This window comes from Tamandua tetradactyla, chromosome 3, assembly GCF_023851605.1.
Source record: "Tamandua tetradactyla isolate mTamTet1 chromosome 3, mTamTet1.pri, whole genome shotgun sequence".
Lineage (NCBI taxonomy): Eukaryota > Metazoa > Chordata > Mammalia > Pilosa > Myrmecophagidae > Tamandua > Tamandua tetradactyla.
In genome coordinates this window covers 151,163,458-151,181,355 of record NC_135329.1, presented here as the reverse complement: position 1 = coordinate 151,181,355, position 17,898 = coordinate 151,163,458, and the positions used below count along the sequence as shown (strand labels likewise).

Genomic DNA, 17,898 nt, shown 5'->3' with positions numbered 1-17,898 from the left:
AGCTGTATACACAGTATTGACTGTTTACTGGTCATTATGCAAGCTAACTGATAATTCAATCTCTTCTTTTAGATACAAATTTGAAAAAGATGGCAGTACACACAGACTCATTATAAAAGATTGCAGGCTTGATGATGAGTGTGAATATGCTTGCGGAGTAGAAGACAGGAAGTCTCGAGCTAGACTTTTTGTGGAAGGTACGTATTAAGTGAAAGTACAATTTTATAATTAGTTAACAAACCATTAATCAGGACACACACAGATCTGTATTTATCTCACATTTTCTTTTCAGAAATCCCTGTTGAGATCATCAGACCTCCTCAAGATATCCTTGAAGCCCCTGGTGCTGATGTTGTCTTCTTAGCTGAGCTCAACAAAGATAAGGTGGAAGTCCAGTGGCTAAGAAATAACATACTTGTTGTCCAGGGTGACAAACACCAAATGATGAGTGAAGGAAAGATACACCGGCTACAGATTTGTGATATTAAGCCCCGTGACCAGGGTGAATACAGATTTATTGCCAAAGACAAAGAAGCTAGAGCTAAGCTTGAACTGGCATGTAAGTCCCTTCTATGTTAAAGTATCCTCACAGTATCACAGATCTTATGCACATTTCAGATTTCACAGTTCATAAAATTAACACTCATGAAAGTCTTTTATTGTGCTCAAGCCCAACATACATGTTAACTATTTTAATTTCTCTTACTACAAAGTAAGCTTCCCAAGTAAGAGGAAATCAATAGCATTCAGCTTTGTATACCAGAACCTTGGACTGTTCCTAGCACATGATGGCTGTTTATTCATTTGTTTCTAGAATTTATTCTTTAGATTCCTAGAATTAAACAGTTGCCCTGAAAGTCTTTTAGCAAACCCAGACTGAAGACAGCCCCCATTCTACTTTGCAAACCCTTTTGCAACCTCTTGGGCCAGTTCTGGTCCTGACCCAAATTTATAAGACAGTTTGATGGGTTATCATTATGAGAAAGCCATTAGTGTGCCTCTTATACATAAGAAAAAGTTTGCCTAGTTTATCTTGGGCTAAGTATGTGATGTTCTATCCAAAATAAATGTTTTGCATTGTATTGGATTCTCTGTTATTATTTTTTGGCATAGAATGGAGGTTTTTAAATCTTATGCCATCCTTAATCTTCTACCCTCCAGATTCTGATCATTTACAAAATAAGCTGTAAGGACTCCAATTCAGTTAGTTAAATGCCAAATTTATTGACATACTTTCAAGCTTATGAAACCAGTATTTGCTAATAAATCTATAGTAAAGAACCTGTGATGTAGCTTGACCACAACAAATAACTCAAAAGCACACACATGGTCTTTTTCTCACTAGCTGCACCTAAAATCAAGACTGCTGATCAAGACCTGGTGGTTGATGTTGGCCAGCCTCTTACAATGGTGGTGCCATATGATGCCTACCCCAAAGCAGAAGCTGAGTGGTTTAAAGAAAATGAACCTCTATCTTCAAAAACCGTTGATACTACAGCTGAACAAACATCTTTCAAAATTTTAGAAGCCAAGAAAGGAGACAGAGGAAGATATAAAATTGTGCTTCAGAACAAATATGGAAAAGCAGAAGGATTCATCAATTTACAAGTTATTGGTAAGCCTTTGAGTCACTCAGATTTGATCGATAAAGCCCAACAAAAGGTGTGATAACATACTAAAAGTTCTTCTACATGTGAATTTCAGATGTTCCTGGGCCCGTTCGTAACTTAGATGTGACAGAAACGTTTGATGGTGAAGTAAGCCTAGCTTGGGAAGAGCCATTAACTGATGGTGGAAGCAAAATCATAGGTTACGTTGTTGAAAGACGTGACATCAAGAGAAAGACCTGGGTTCTGGCCACTGACCGTGCAGACAGTTGTGAGTTTACTGTCACTGGACTACAAAAAGGAGGAGTTGAGTACCTGTTCCGTGTAAGTGCAAGAAACAGAGTTGGCACTGGGGAACCGGTAGAAACCAACAATCCTGTAGAAGCAAGGAGTAAATATGGTAAGAACTTTTAAAGTAAATTTCACATTAGCTTGTCTTTGCTTTTAAGCGTGATATAACCCAAATCCCATATTTTCTTCCTTTGTGATGAAATCCAGATGTTCCGGGCCCTCCTTTGAATGTTGCCATCACTGATATAAATAGATTTGGTGTCTCACTGACCTGGGAACCACCAGAGTATGATGGAGGTGCTGAGATCACAAACTATGTCATTGAATTAAGAGACAAGACTTCTATCAGGTGGGACACTGCCATGACAGTAAGAGCTGAAGATCTGTCTGCAACTGTCACTGATGTGGTAGAAGGTCAGGAGTATAGTTTCCGGGTCAGAGCCCAAAACCGAATTGGAGTCGGAAAACCAAGTGCAGCCACACCCTTTGTCAAAGTTGCAGATCCAATTGGTAAGCCTGTCACAAAAGAAGAAATAATTGTGTGAAATCCAGAAATTAGACTTATCAAGTAAAATAAATCGAAGTTAATACTAAAGTAGATGTCAGAAAATGTGATACAAATTGTAGAATCCCAGATCATGGCTTTTTTTTTATTTATTGAATTCAGTAAGCCTATTATTTTAATGAGAACAGTAGGATTGTTTGCAGCATTGTTTTAGAAAATTGCCATTACATTAAAAAATATGCTCCAATTCTTTCTTTCATTCCAGAGAGACCAAGTCCTCCCATCAACCTGGGTTCCTCAGACCAGACTCAGTCATCTGTTCAGCTCACATGGGAACCTCCTGTGAAAGATGGAGGAAGCCCAATCCTGGGCTATATAATTGAGCGATGTGAAGAAGGAAAAGATGATTGGGTTCGTTGCAACAAGAAACTTGTCCCTGAACTGACTTACAAGGTAGGGCATTTGCATCTAAAAGAAGATATTCAGAATATGCTCCTGGACTTAAACTTATACATTTTTTACAAATATTGATTCCTAATTTCAGGTTACTGGATTACAAAAAGGAAATAAATATTTATATAGAGTATCTGCAGAAAATAAAGCTGGTGTTTCAGATCCATCTGAAATTCTTGGTCCTCTAACCGCTGATGATGCATTTGGTAAACAGATATTTTACTTTTAGATTTATGAACAGGACATATTATTTTGGGGTACCAGGGACTTAAATATGGAACTGGAAACTCACTGATTTTTCTTCTTGGTAGTTGGACCAACAATGGATTTAAGTGCATTTAAAGATGGTCTGGAAGTTATTGTCCCAAATCCTATCAAGATCCTGGTTCCAAGTACAGGCTATCCCAGGCCAAAGGCAACCTGGTCTTTCGGAGATACAGTACTGGAAGCAGGGGACCGTGTGAAAATGAAGACCTTAACAGCCTATGCTGAACTTATTATTTCTCCAAGTGAACGTCCAGACAAGGGCATTTATACACTGAAATTAGAAAATCCTGTGACAGCCATTTCTGGTGAAATTAACGTCAATGTAATTGGTAAGGAGCTGAAGTTTTATTGCTACAGTGGCTGGACAGTATTAATAAATATTTGTCAAGGTATTAATGAAACTAACTACTAACTGCAATTCTTTTTCAGCTCGCCCAAGTGCACCCAAAGAACTGAAATTTGATGATGTAACCAGGGACTCGGTACATTTGACATGGGAACCACCAGATGATGATGGAGGAAGTCCACTAACCGGATATGTTGTTGAAAAACGGGAAGTCAGCCGGAAAACCTGGACTAAAGTGAGTTTTGAGCAGCGATGTACCAATTCCAGAAAAGAGAGTAGGGAAAATCTGAGAACGGTGAAGTGCCATGCAAAGTTTATAGGTGCCAAATATTATATCTTTAGCTCATCAAAGAGGTACCTACAACTTAAAAAAAAAAAACTGTAGTGAGGCTAATGTCTCCAGGGTAGTTCAACCAAGATTTGCTGTAATTGCCTTATTTTGTGAGCCTAACCAAATTTTCAACTAGGTTTGTTAAAATGCAAAATAAAACAGACGTGCTCTCTTGGTACCTGATGAGTACTCGGGGTGTCCCCATTGTGCTACAGACATTCTATGGATAGTATTTAAATCCCTCATGGTCATGGTCCTTTCCACTCATCTAGTCTGCTGTTCTTGCCTCCTCAGATTATACTGGTTGCTGTTCTTTACCCTGATTCAAAAATCGCATTTTTAACAACCAAGCTGGCAGAACCTATATTTGCTATCTTTTTAATGTGTACAAATCTGAAACAGCTTGATCTCAGACTGAGGGCCAAATATTATGTCTCTTATTTTGCAAATTTTCTTTACATGAAATAAATATATGATTATTCAATGTTCAAAGCAACTTTCATAATTAAAGTATTTTGATTTGGGGAAGTTTTTCTTGGGAAATAACGAATTAACTATTTCTTTGTTCCAGGTTGTGGACCTTGTGACCGACCTAGAATTCACTGTTCCTGATCTTGTTCAAGGAAAAGAATATTTATTTAAAGTCTGCGCTTGTAACAAGTGTGGTCCTGGAGAACCTGCATATGTTGATGAGCCTGTAAATATGTCAGCTCCTGCGAGTGAGTGCATTCTTGATGATTTCTTACCTACCTTCATCTTGCCTGTTTTTGCATTTAGCCTTGGAGGTGAAGTTGTGGAGAAAAGCCAGGGGTTGGCAACATGGAGATGATTCCACAAGTGGCCCTATCTAAGACTGATTGTCTCTTTAAAATATTACAGCGGTACCTGATCCCCCAGAGAACCTTAAATGGAGAGATCGATCAGCCAAGAGCATCTTCCTAACATGGGATCCACCTAAACATGATGGTGGTTCACGCATCAAAGGATATATAGTTGAAAAATGTCCACGTGGTTCTGATAAATGGGTTGCCTGTGGAGAACCAGTTGCAGAAACAAAGTAAGTTTTCATTAGTTAACAATGTCAAAGCAATCCAGAATTAATGTAACGAATAGTACTATTGCAGGGATAAGAATTTGGGAGAGATTGTGAGTACTATACAATGGAACAGATTATAGACGTGAAAGTAAAATATTCTCTTTTGTGTTCTGACAGAATGGAAGTAACAGGTCTTGAAGAAGGCAAATGGTATTCCTACCGTGTGAAGGCCTTGAACAGGCAAGGTGCTAGCAAACCAAGCAAGCCCACAGATGAAATCCAAGCTGTGGATTCACAGGGTACTTATTTTGGGTTTTGTTTCATCTGCCAGGCCTTTGACTTGAATTTTAGTTGAACTTGCTAATACCATCAATAATCTTTCCTAATTCAGAGGCTCCAGAAATTTTCCTTGATGTGAAACTCCTTGCTGGACTCACTGTAAAAGCTGGAACTAAGATTGAACTTCCTGCCACTGTAACTGGAAAGCCTGAGCCTAAAATTACTTGGACAAAGGCCGATAAGCTTCTAAAACAGGACCAAAGAATCACCATTGAAAATGTTCCTAAAAAATCAACAGTGACTATCCTTGACAGTAAGAGAAGTGACACTGGCACATACATCATTGAGGCAGTAAATGTCTGTGGCCGGGCTACTGCCGTGGTGGAAGTGAACGTTTTAGGTAAGGGAGATTCTCATTTTAAAAATAAAGGAACCCTTTCCCGGTGCCTGCCCATGTAAAAAATAAATACATGAACCCACTTCAGCTACTTTTTAAAAATAAATATGGTTAAACAACAATAACATTTTTCTGTGTGTGTAATGTCATCCATAGATAAACCCGGACCCCCAGCTGCTTTTGACATCACAGAAGTGACCAATGAGTCTTGTCTTCTAACATGGAACCCACCACGAGATGACGGAGGATCTAAAATCACAAACTATGTTGTGGAGAGAAAAGCAACTGACAGTGACGTGTGGCACAAGCTCTCTTCGACTGTCAAGGACACAAACTTCAAGGCAACCAAATTAACACCCAATAAAGAATACCTCTTCAGAGTAGCTGCAGAAAATATGTATGGTGTTGGTGAGCCAGTTCAGGCCAGTCCAATAACAGCCAAATATCAGTTTGGTAAGTTTCTCATTTTTCATTTGACCAAAGGAAAAAGCCCCCCAAAACAAAAACAAAAACAAAATCTGGATGCTGTGTCAAATTTGGATTTAAGTGTCATGTATATATGACATATATAATACTTTATATCACTCTCTTGTCTATAGATACACCAGGATCTCCAACTCGCCTAGAACCTTCTGATATAACTAAAGATGCAGTGACTCTCACGTGGTGTGAGCCAGATGATGATGGTGGCAGTCCAATCACTGGATACTGGGTGGAAAGATTAGACCCTGATACTGATAAATGGGTTAGATGCAATAAAATGCCAATAAAGGATACAACATTCAGGTAGGCCCAAAATTACCATCAAGATGTTAAAGCAGCACTGTATTCAATTTTTCATTCTCTAGCATTCCTTTTTGATTACACGTGATTATATATTATTATGAGATTTTAAAAATTATTTTTACTTGTATTTTCAATTACTATATAATTTCAAAAGAGATAGAAATTCCATTCAGGGGAACATTTTAAATTTACCATAAAATAATTAACTTTCTGGAAGTTTCAAAGTATTTGGTCCTATGGTATATTATATATACCATATATCACTGTTATAGATATCATTATTAAATTGATAATATTTAGCCAATTCCAAGGTGTGTGACAATTAAAAGGCAATTTTAAATCTATACTGAAATATTTTCAGTTAAGTTTCTAAATCAGTTTTCCAAAATTTAAAATTATTAGCCTCTTCTATGTAAAATAAACATAGGTTTCTGCTTCTTCTGGTGTTAAATATGCATTTCCCCCCTCCCCCCAATTTAGAGTGAAGGGTCTCACCAATAAGAAAAAATACAGATTCCGTGTGTTGGCTGAAAACCTTGCTGGACCTGGAAAGCCAAGCAAATCAAGTGAACCGATCTTAATAAAGGATCCCATAGGTACCATTAATATAATTTTCTGTGGTTATTTTGATACTTATGTTAACTCCTCTTTTACAAATGAATGTCTTAATTTGTTTGCAGATCCTCCATGGCCCCCTGGCAAACCAACTGTGAAAGATGTAGGCAAAAATTCATTAGTGTTGAATTGGACAAAGCCAGAACATGATGGTGGGGCTAAGATTGAGTCTTATGTCATTGAAATGCTGAAGACTGGAACAGATGACTGGGTCAGAGTGGCCGAAGGAGTTCCCACCACACAGCACAGGCTCCCGGGGCTCATGGAAGGGCAGGAATACTCGTTCCGAGTTAGAGCAGTGAACAAGGCTGGGGAGAGTGAACCCAGTGAGCCCAGTGACCCTGTACTTTGCCGGGAGAAACTATGTAAGTCCTCTTGATATTTTGGGCATATAAATTATTCTAAAATAGGTTTGAGAACTATAATATAAGTAAAGACAAAAGAAAAAGAACTCATTACTATATATTTTTTTCATTGCTATGTTATTTAATAATTACTACCTGGGCACTTTGTGAAGACTGAATTGAGGGCAATAAAAATTTGAATTTGTTTTTCTTTCCTTCAGATCCTCCATCACCACCCCGCTGGCTTGAAGTTATTAATATCACAAAAAATACAGCAGACTTAAAATGGACAGTACCTGAGAAAGACGGCGGGTCCCCTATCACCAATTACATTGTGGAAAAGAGAGATGTGAGGCGAAAAGGCTGGCAGACAGTGGACACAACTGTCAAGGACACCAAGTGTACAGTAACTCCACTGACAGAGGGCTCTTTATATGTGTTCCGAGTTGCTGCAGAAAATGCTATAGGACAAAGTGACTACTGTGAAATTGAAGACTCTGTCCTGGCCAAAGACACTTTTAGTATGCTCTCTAACTTAATCTTTATAACATCGTTTGTAGCAATTACCACTTTTCCTTCTGGTTTTTATAATCTTGGAATATTTTGCTTTCAGCCACCCCTGGACCACCCTTAAACCTGGCAGTGGTTGATGTCACTAAACGACACGTTGACCTAAAGTGGGAGCCCCCTAAAAATGATGGCGGAAAACCAATACAGAGGTAGAATTTGAATTAATTCATAAAGCCTAATTTATCCTCAGCTACAAAATCTTTAGATTGTTTCATTCATGCTTAATGACTTCTTTGTTATTTAAATAGATATGTCATTGAGAAGAAAGAAAAGTTAGGTACCCGATGGGTGAAAGCTGGGAAGACATCAGGACCTGACTGTAAATTCAGGGTGACTGATGTCATTGAAGGAACAGAGGTCCAGTTTCAGGTTCGGGCAGAAAATGAAGCGGGAGTTGGTCACCCCAGTGAGCCGACAGAAATTCTGTCAATTGAAGATCCAACAAGTAAGTAGTGCTGATTATAGAAAAGATAGGCTAGAGCTTAATGATGAGGCCATGGATGTGAATGTTTCACTTTCTTCTTAGGCCCTCCTACACCTCCCCTTGACCTACACGTGACTGATGCTGGGAGAAAGCACATTGCCATTGCTTGGAAACCTCCAGAAAAAGATGGTGGAAGTCCAATTATAGGATACCACGTTGAAATGTGCCCAGTAGGCACTGAGAAATGGATGCGAGTCAATTCTCGCCCAATAAAAGACTTGAAATTCAAGGTTGAAGAAGGTGTTGTTCCTGACAAGGAGTATGTCCTGAGAGTGAGAGCTGTCAATGCTATTGGTGTTAGTGAGCCATCTGAAATCTCCGAAAATGTGGTTGCCAAAGACCCAGACTGTAAGAACACCATTTTTTTTGTAGTTAATGAAATAGGCTTTATTCATGCCTTGTATTTTAACATACTCTTTTGTTCTCTCTTGGGTTATATCTTACAGGCAAGCCAACAATTGATCTGGAGACTCATGACATTGTTGTTATCGAAGGTGAAAAGTTAAGCATTCCTGTTCCCTTCAGAGCTGTCCCAGTGCCTACTGTTAGTTGGCATAAAGATGGCAAAGAAGTTAAAGCAAGCGATAGATTAACTATGAAGAGTGATCACATCTCTGCACACCTTGAAGTTCCCAAGAGTGTCCATGCAGACGCTGGAGTTTATACCATTACACTGGAGAATAATCTTGGATCAGCAACTGCCTCGATCAATGTCAAAGTCATAGGTAATCATTCTCTGATGGAACAATAGGCATTCTCCACATGTTGGGAAAATTCTGTCACAGTGTTAGGTAGAAATGGCTTCACGGTGTCCCTTCAGATTATTTGTTTCTATATGAGAAGTAAAGCAGTTCTAAAGAGATGAAATTATTAATGCACCTCAATTTTAATTATTTGCACATGCAGTACTAATTTAAATAAGATGACATGAACAAAGAATGTGTAAATGACCAATGTTCATTTCTTTATTATATAAATTCACATTTTTCCACATAGCGTTCTCAACTAGGGGTGGTAACATTTTCTGCAACATCACCTTCAGATGGATTTGGACATTTGTGGAGGCATTAAAAAAAAAGTTTTATTCACACACCATACAATCCATCCTAAGTAAAACAATCAGTGGTTCTGGTATAATCACATAGCTATGTATTTACCACCACAGTCTGTAAAAGGACATATCCATTTCTTTTGTGGAGGCATTTTTGCTTGACACAAACACTGGTGGGGATATTACTGACATTTCTTAGTTAGGGGCCAAGGATGCTAAATGCTCTGCAGTGTGAGGTCCACTTCAGCAGGTGAATGATTATGCAAATAGCCCAACTTTGGGAAATATTGCACTTTAAATATGCTGAGTTTTCAGGAGTACAATAGTAATTATCAATTTTATTTGTAATAGGCCTGCCTGGACCATGCAGAGATATAAAGGCAAGTGACGTGACCAAGAGTTCTTGTAAGTTAACCTGGGAACCTCCAGAATTTGATGGTGGAAGCCCAATTCTTCATTATGTCCTGGAACGCAGAGAAGCTGGGAGGAGGACATATATACCAGTCATGTCTGGTGAGAACAAACTGTCTTGGACTGTAAAAGATCTCATACCAAATGGTGAATACTTCTTCCGTGTTAAGGCAGTCAACAAAATTGGTGGAGGTGAATATATTGAACTGAAAAATCCAATCATTGCTCAAGATCCAAAACGTAAGTTTTCCCATGAGTGGAGTACAGTTAGGAATTAATAGGCAATTTTTTATGCTAAAAAGGTGGTTTCCCTGTCTTAACAGTTTCCTCTTATTCTTCAGAACCCCCTGATCCACCTGTGGATGTTGAGGTTCATAATCCGACAGCTAAGGCAATGACTGTTACATGGAAGCCACCTTTGTATGATGGAGGAAGCAAGATAATGGGTTACATCATAGAGAAGATTGCTAAGGGTGAAGACAAATGGAAGAGATGCAATGAACACCTGGTACCAGTGCTGACCTATACAGCAAAAGGACTTGAGGAGGGAAAGGAGTACCAATTCCGTGTGCGAGCAGAAAATGCTGCTGGAATTAGTGAACCTTCTCGGGCCACTCCACCAACCAAAGCTTTAGATCCTATAGGTAGGTTTTGTTTAATGAAGTTTCCACTTTCCCACTGTAAAGTAAATGAAGATAATTGTTTTTTCAGATATTTTAATTAGAATTTAAAATAATCGTTATTTTTAATCATGACAGATGCTCCAAAAGTCATTCTGAGAACAAGCCTAGAAGTAAAGCGAGGTGATGAAATATCACTTGATGCAACTGTTTCTGGGTCACCTTACCCAACAATAACATGGCTAAAGGATGAAAAAGTTATTACACCAGAGGAAATTAAGAAGAGACCAGCACCAGTACTTAGGAGGAAGAGGGGTGAAGTTCAAGAAGAAGAACCATTTGTCCTGTCTCTGACAGAGCGATTGAGTATCGACAATAGTAAACAAGGAGAATCTCAGCTGCATGTCCGAGATTCTCTCCGACCTGACCATGGCCTGTATATGATCAAGGCTGAAAATGACCATGGTATCGCAAAAGCTCCTTGTACCGTCAGTGTGTTAGGTAAGTATTTCAAATTACATTTTTTCAAAGAGAGTATATATAAGAATTAAAGTCCAGTACCTTGTATAAAACAAAAATAAGGAGTTTCCAGGGGGATTAAAAGAGTGGGAAAGGAAATACTTCAAGTTTTTCTCAGTCCAATTTTATCTCCTACCATGTTAAAGAAATTAGTTGGCCTTGTTTAGGACCCTTGAGTATCCTAAATTACTAGCTAATATGATCTAAAGATAGACAGATATAGGAAAATCATCACAGTAATATACTATGGAACTTAACTAACATTTATATTTTTCTCATAGCAACCATTTCTACACAAATTTTTAATCATTGCTTTCTTTTGAAATATTAGATACACCAGGACCACCAATTAACTTTGTATTTGAAGATATTAGAAAGAACTCGGTCCTCTGTAAATGGGAACCACCACTTGATGATGGTGGCAGTGAAATCATAAACTACACTTTGGAAAAGAAAGACAAGACAAAACCTGACTCAGAATGGATTACTGTCACTTCAACACTTAGACATTGCAAATATTCAGTGACAAAGTTGATTGAAGGAAAAGAATACCTCTTCCGTGTCAGGGCTGAAAATAGGTTTGGACCTGGACCCCCATGTGTTTCAAAGCCATTTATAGCTAAAGATCCATTTGGTAAGGTTCCTTTAGCATCCTTAAACTTGCCTTTTTACCATATGTCTTGATATATATAAAGGAATTAACTCAAACATTGTGGGGTTTTTTATCAGAACCACCTGATGCACCTGATAAGCCCATTGTAGAAGATGTTACCAGCAACAGTATGCTAGTTAAATGGAATGAACCAAAAGATAATGGAAGCCCCATCTTGGGCTACTGGCTTGAAAAACGTGAGGTTAATAGTACACACTGGACTCGTGTCAACAGAAGCCTTCTGAATGCTTTGAATACCAAAGTAGAAGGCCTATTAGAAGGACTCACCTATGTCTTCAGAGTATGTGCTGAAAATGCAGCTGGACCTGGAAAGTTCAGTCCACCTTCAGATCCCAAAAAAGCATGTGATCCAATTTGTAAGTAATTCCTTAAGAAAAAAGTGAGAGAGGATAAGTTACTGTACACTGTAAAACCACTGAGTTTTAATTGTGTATCTGCATTCATTCTAGCTCCACCTGGGCCTCCTATCCCAAGAGTTACTGACACAAGCTCTACTGCTATTGAACTAGAATGGGAACCTCCAGCTTTCAATGGTGGTGGGGAAATTGTTGGCTACTTTGTCGATAAGCAACTGGTTGGCACAAATGAATGGTCACGCTGCACAGAGAAGATGATTAAGGTCCGTCAGTACACGGTCAAAGAAGTCCGAGAGGGTGCTGATTATAAACTCCGAGTGAGTGCTGTCAATGCCGCAGGTGAAGGACCACCAGGAGAAACACAGCCTGTTACTGTGGCTGAACCACAAGGTAACGAAAAAGTATTTGAATAAAATTATGGATATTTTTCCATTATTGGACTATTTTTCATCTTTTTTGGGCTAATGCATGTCTACTTTCTTTCAACAGAGCCTCCAACTGTAGAATTGGATGTTTCTGTCAAGGGCGGAATACAAATAATGGCTGGGAAGACTCTTAGAATTCCAGCTGTGGTCACTGGTCGTCCTGTACCTACAAAAGTATGGACCATAGAAGAAGGAGAGCTGGATAAAGACCGTGTTGTTATAGAGAACGTTGGAACCAAATCTGAACTAATTATCAAGGAGGCATTGAGAAAAGATCATGGCAGATATGTGATTACAGCTACTAATAGCTGTGGCTCCAAATTTGCAGCAGCCAGGGTAGAAGTTTTTGGTAAGAAATGTTGCATGGATTTTCATAGAATTTTCTCAAATGATGCTCTTATCACATTGATTTTTTTTCTCTGATGTTTTATTTTTCAGATGTCCCTGGCCCAGTTCTTGATTTGAAACCTGTTGTAACAAACCGGAAAATGTGTCTGCTTAACTGGTCTGATCCAGCTGATGATGGTGGAAGTGAAATCACAGGCTTTATTATTGAAAGAAAAGATGCCAAGATGCATACTTGGAGGCAACCAATAGAGACGGAGAGATCTAAATGTGATATCACAGGTCTCATTGAGGGACAAGAATATAAGTTCCGCGTTATTGCTAAGAATAAGTTTGGCTGTGGCCCTCCTGTTGAAATAGGACCAATTCTTGCAGTTGATCCACTAGGTAAAAGAGAAGTATTTCATTGTGTTTATAAAATATTGTTTTGGTTTTAGTTATAACATTTATTTTGCTGAGCTTTATGGCTTCAAACTCCCAATAGTCTCAAGAGTATGTAGCAAGAGAGTAATAAGAGAAATAGATCAAATAATTATTAACAATTTTAAGGTTACCATATTTGCTATAATTTCAGAGTAATAATTGACTCTAAGTATATCAGTACTGTGCCTGGTTCCTTATACTGAAAAACTTGAATCTACTAGAGCTTAGCAATAACCTAGAAATAGTTTAGAAATATTAAATATTTTTAATAGAATAAGCTGGAAATTTTTTTTAATTTAATAAGTCTAGTAGTTGAAGACAGTTAATTGCTTTTTAAGAAAGATAGCTAGCTTTAATATAAATGTCTAAGTCTTCCTCTATCCCTCAAATCGTCCCAGCACTGGAAAGACAGGGAGGTCCCAAACTAGACAGAACCACCACAGAACAGAAAACTAACCAGATGAAATCTCCCTGAAACTAAAACAAGAAAGCAAAACCTTGTAGGAAGATCCACTCCCTAAGAGATAGGAGTTATTCCTCCACCACTACCTCTAGAAGAAAAAAAGAAAAAGCTATTACATCTTACACCATTGTCACAGCCCATCTTAGATTTTCCACTTTGCACCAAATTGTGACAGAGGCATCAGAACAGAGCTGGCCTTCCATTTCAAAACTCTGCAATAATAGTCAACAAGCATGGTTTGGATCTAATTACACCATTCAAAGCTTGCTCTTTTGGTTCTGTCCTTCAGGACACAAAACTACAAATAGTGATGATATTTCTTAACAAAATTTAACTTTATAATGGCACATCGTTCTCAAAATTAAACCAGTTGCAAAAAGCATAAAGTGCACCTGCCTTACATGTAGCAAAAGGTATAAACAAAGTAGATTGAAGTTTTCTCTCAGATAGAACAGTGACACAATATTGGGACTACAAAATTCCAGAGTAAACCACAATGATTTAAAAACAGGATTCACAGAAACAGAGCAATCTTAGCAGTAAAAGATTACATTCTTGACCTTGGGTCTGGGTACAAAGTCTAAGACCTATACTTACCCCTCACCCTCTCCCCCAGATGTTTTAAAAACAACAGTACCCAATACCATGGCAGACCTCACCTGTGCTTCAATGAGCCCACATGGGAACTCTATATCCTTACCTGTAGAGCATCACAGCAGGGGTGGGGAAGGAGAATTTCACTTATTCTCCTATGGGGTATGGTCAATCCTTGATTATCTAATGAGGAATGGAAGCAGGGGAAGAGGAGGAGAGAATAATAAACAAGGTGATATACATTTCAAATATTCTTGACCTGAGTGTCAACAGAATAGAACTTGGATATATAGTGGAAAGTGACAGTACTCCCAGGACTCGAGGATAATCTGCTGGCCTGTGGCCTGGATTTCTCTTGCTTGCTCTGGCTGCCCTCTTCACTCCAAGCCTGCCAAGGAGGCTTTTGTCAAGAGAGTGTCAAAGTACAAGAAGCTAGGAGCCAATAGTTTACATCCTCTACTTTCCTGCATCTTCAAGATCCGCTGGCCAGCACCAGCTTGAGCTCTAACCCTTAACTTGGTTTTTGGTGAATTTTTCTAGGATTGGGATAAGAAGGGGAGGTGCCCTGAGAGTACTGCTTGGCCAACCATGGTGCTGCCCACTCTCCTGTTGGAGGCAAAGAGCAAGTGCCAGGAGAATACATTTACAAAGGGGGACCTGGAATTCAATGCATAGTCACCAGTCTCAGCACATGCACCTCAGTCTTTGCTCTGAAGCCTACAAAACACACTGGAACAGCCCAATTAAGTCCTCATTCTGAGTAGGCTGGAAAAAAGTTTTTGTAATGCCATCTGACAGTTCCCAAGGGAGCTTCAGAGGTTGGAGGTGGGAGGCCTTCTCCTCTAGAGTAGGCAGTAGTAAAGCCTTGGGACATGGGCAGTAAATATTCAGAAAAGAAGCATTGCCTGGATCAGAGCTACCAATTACACAGAGGACAGAAAGGTTTGGGAACTCCCTCTGCTACTGGGAGCTAGGTTTCCTAAAAGATGGTTTTATGTCCCACTTAACAGAAGGTCAGAGGCCTCAGAGCTTCTGAATATTTGAGCCAGGTTTCTCACCAGACCTGGAGCCCATTCCTGGCCCTCATGGTATACTGTTTACCAAATTTAGCTGCTTACAAGGGTCAAAAGGGTGAGGAACAGTGTCTCTCACTCCTGTTTAGATTATTTAAGGACCTCAAATTTGTGCTGATGATTATCTCCTGAGAGGTGTAGGATTTTATGTTTTCTTTTTAACCAAAGCTGTTCATGACAAGTCCAACATCAAATCTTAAAAAAAAATCTGTCCTAGAGTTCAGCATATATAAGTGTCCTTATTATAAGAAGATAGACTACTGAAGGTGAACGATTTTAAGTTATATTGAAAATAAGCAAGGTTTTACCTTCTTTAGCTTGTACAGCAAGATTTACCTAATACCTTACCATGCTTCTTTGAATAAAAAGTACTTAGCTTCAGCATATGTGTACATTCAAAATATAAAATAAAACACACATGTTGTCACTAAATTTGCTGAACTCTATGATCAAATTCCCCCAATTGTGTTAGGAGAGGGCTTTGTGCAAACAACTGAGTGCAGACATTCATACAGGGTCAACCTTGAAATGGTGGCCTCTGAATTTGGATGTTTCTCAGATGTGAGCTGGACTCTGGGCTAAATCTGGGTAATTCCACTTTAGTTTTTGAGGTAGTAAGGACAGAGCATCATCCTGATTTAGAGTCCTTTGAAGTATCCAGGTTGGGGCTAGGGTCATCTTTTTTTTCTTACGAGGCATCGTGATCACCATTCTCTACCTCCCCTGCATCATGGCTCATCGTGGCTTGGCCGCTGGGAGGGGGCCATGTGCACTCTGGAATCTGAGCTTGCTCTGAGGGTGGCTGCAGGACCCCTCAATTTATTTTTAGTCAACAATCTTGACTGTACAGTTTTTCTAAGAAAAATTCTGTATATGTGAATGCCTGTACTTCTCAAAATGGGCACGTTTGAGAAAAAAATTTAAAGGTGGATGTGGGTTATGTTGAAAAGAAATCTGTCTTTCACATAATTAATTTGAAGTGAAATATTAGTTCATGTACAAATACTTACCATGTGCTTGTTTTAATTTGCCTCTGGCTAAAGGTCCTCCAACGTCTCCTGAGAGGCTCACCTACACAGAAAGAACAAAGTCCACTATCACTCTTGACTGGAAAGAGCCCCGCAGTGATGGTGGCAGTCCCATCCAAGGATATATCATTGAAAAACGGCGTCACGACAAACCTGACTTTGAAAGAGTTAACAAGCGACTCTGCCCAACCACATCTTTTCTAGTTGAAAATCTTGATGAACACCAAATGTATGAGTTTCGTGTCAAAGCAGTCAATGAAATTGGAGAAAGTGAACCATCCCTGCCTCTTAATGTGGTCATACAAGATGATGAAGGTATGGAATCTGAATACAATAATGTTCTAGTTTGCTAGCTGCCAGAATGCAATATGCCAGAAACAAAATGGCTTTTAAAAAGGGAAATTTAATAAGTTGCTAGTTTACAGTTCTAAGGCTGAGAAAATGTCCTAATTAAAACAAGTCTATAGAAATGTCCAATTTAAGGCATCCAGGGAAAGATACCTTGGTTCAAGAAGGCCGATGAAGTTCAATGTTTCTCTCTCAGCTGGAAGGGCACATAGCAAACATGGTGGCATCTGCTAGCTTTCTCGTGGCTCTACAAAAAGGATTCTCTCCAAAATGTTTCCTCTTTTAAAGGATTCCAGTCAGCAACTCCACCTCCAATGGGTGGAGACACACCTCCATGGAAATCATCTAATCAAAAGTTACCACCCACAACTGGGTGGGTCACATCTCCGTGGAAACAATTAAAATGTTCCCACCCAGCAATACTGAATGAGGATTAAAGGACATGGCTTTTCTGGGGTCCACCACAGATTCAAAGTGGCACAAATAATAATTGTAATACACTTTATAGTGCAGCCTTATCCCAAAGGTTGGGCAAGCATCCTTATGACTTGGCTATTTTTTCCTCTCTCCTGTCTTTGTAGTACCTCCAACTATTAAGTTGCGCCTGGCTGTTCGAGGAGACACTATTAAAGTTAAGGCCGGAGAGCCTGTTAACATCCCTGCAGATGTGACTGGCCTTCCAATGCCTAAGATTGAGTGGTCCAAGAATGAAACTGTGATTGAAAAGCCCACGGATGCACTGAAGATAACCAAGGAAGAAGTATCCCGAAGCGAAGCAAAGACTGAGCTTAGCATTCCCAAAGCAGTCCGGGAGGACAAAGGCACTTATACAGTTACAGCTTCCAATCGCCTTGGCTCAGTGTTCCGAAATGTTCATGTTGAGGTATATGGTAAGTGACTCACTTTCTCATATCAGAAAAAAATCCAGTGTCTGTTTAAGAAATGTCTCAACAATCTCCTTTGTTGATCCTTTCCAGATCGCCCATCCCCACCAAGAAATCTTGCTGTTACTGACATTAAAGCTGAATCTTGTTATTTGACATGGGATGCCCCTCTAGATAATGGTGGCAGTGAAATCACCCATTATGTTATTGATAAACGTGATGCAAGCAGAAAGAAAAGTGAATGGGAAGAAGTCACCAACACTGCGGTAGAGAGAAGATATGGGGTAAACTCTTCTTAATATTTTATTATGCACATGAAAAGGATAGAACTCTGATTTAACACCGTTCTAATCTAACCTTGGAATATAATGCCT

General features: G+C 39.1%; 1 protein-coding gene across 2 annotated transcripts in view; it reads left to right on the top strand.

Annotated features, from left to right (window-relative positions):
• The window catches only part of TTN (titin), a 279,196-nt gene that overhangs the window by 183,378 nt on the left and 77,920 nt on the right, over positions 1–17,898 (top strand). For both annotated transcript variants that reach the window (XM_077154303.1, XM_077154302.1), the window contains 33 exons: positions 73–197; positions 293–559; positions 1,346–1,615; positions 1,705–2,007; positions 2,106–2,408; positions 2,669–2,856; positions 2,948–3,062; positions 3,168–3,452; positions 3,553–3,704; positions 4,372–4,519; positions 4,680–4,857; positions 5,014–5,135; positions 5,228–5,515; positions 5,669–5,965; positions 6,112–6,298; positions 6,779–6,894; positions 6,979–7,278; positions 7,479–7,778; positions 7,871–7,976; positions 8,076–8,272; positions 8,354–8,659; positions 8,758–9,036; positions 9,714–10,013; positions 10,115–10,417; positions 10,532–10,894; positions 11,244–11,546; positions 11,642–11,941; positions 12,035–12,331; positions 12,431–12,715; positions 12,805–13,098; positions 16,308–16,607; positions 17,222–17,530; positions 17,618–17,808. In XM_077154303.1, the coding sequence (XP_077010418.1) occupies positions 73–197; positions 293–559; positions 1,346–1,615; positions 1,705–2,007; positions 2,106–2,408; positions 2,669–2,856; positions 2,948–3,062; positions 3,168–3,452; positions 3,553–3,704; positions 4,372–4,519; positions 4,680–4,857; positions 5,014–5,135; positions 5,228–5,515; positions 5,669–5,965; positions 6,112–6,298; positions 6,779–6,894; positions 6,979–7,278; positions 7,479–7,778; positions 7,871–7,976; positions 8,076–8,272; positions 8,354–8,659; positions 8,758–9,036; positions 9,714–10,013; positions 10,115–10,417; positions 10,532–10,894; positions 11,244–11,546; positions 11,642–11,941; positions 12,035–12,331; positions 12,431–12,715; positions 12,805–13,098; positions 16,308–16,607; positions 17,222–17,530; positions 17,618–17,808 (8,077 nt within the window). The remainder of the gene's footprint in view (positions 1–72; positions 198–292; positions 560–1,345; positions 1,616–1,704; positions 2,008–2,105; positions 2,409–2,668; positions 2,857–2,947; positions 3,063–3,167; positions 3,453–3,552; positions 3,705–4,371; positions 4,520–4,679; positions 4,858–5,013; positions 5,136–5,227; positions 5,516–5,668; positions 5,966–6,111; positions 6,299–6,778; positions 6,895–6,978; positions 7,279–7,478; positions 7,779–7,870; positions 7,977–8,075; positions 8,273–8,353; positions 8,660–8,757; positions 9,037–9,713; positions 10,014–10,114; positions 10,418–10,531; positions 10,895–11,243; positions 11,547–11,641; positions 11,942–12,034; positions 12,332–12,430; positions 12,716–12,804; positions 13,099–16,307; positions 16,608–17,221; positions 17,531–17,617; positions 17,809–17,898) is intronic.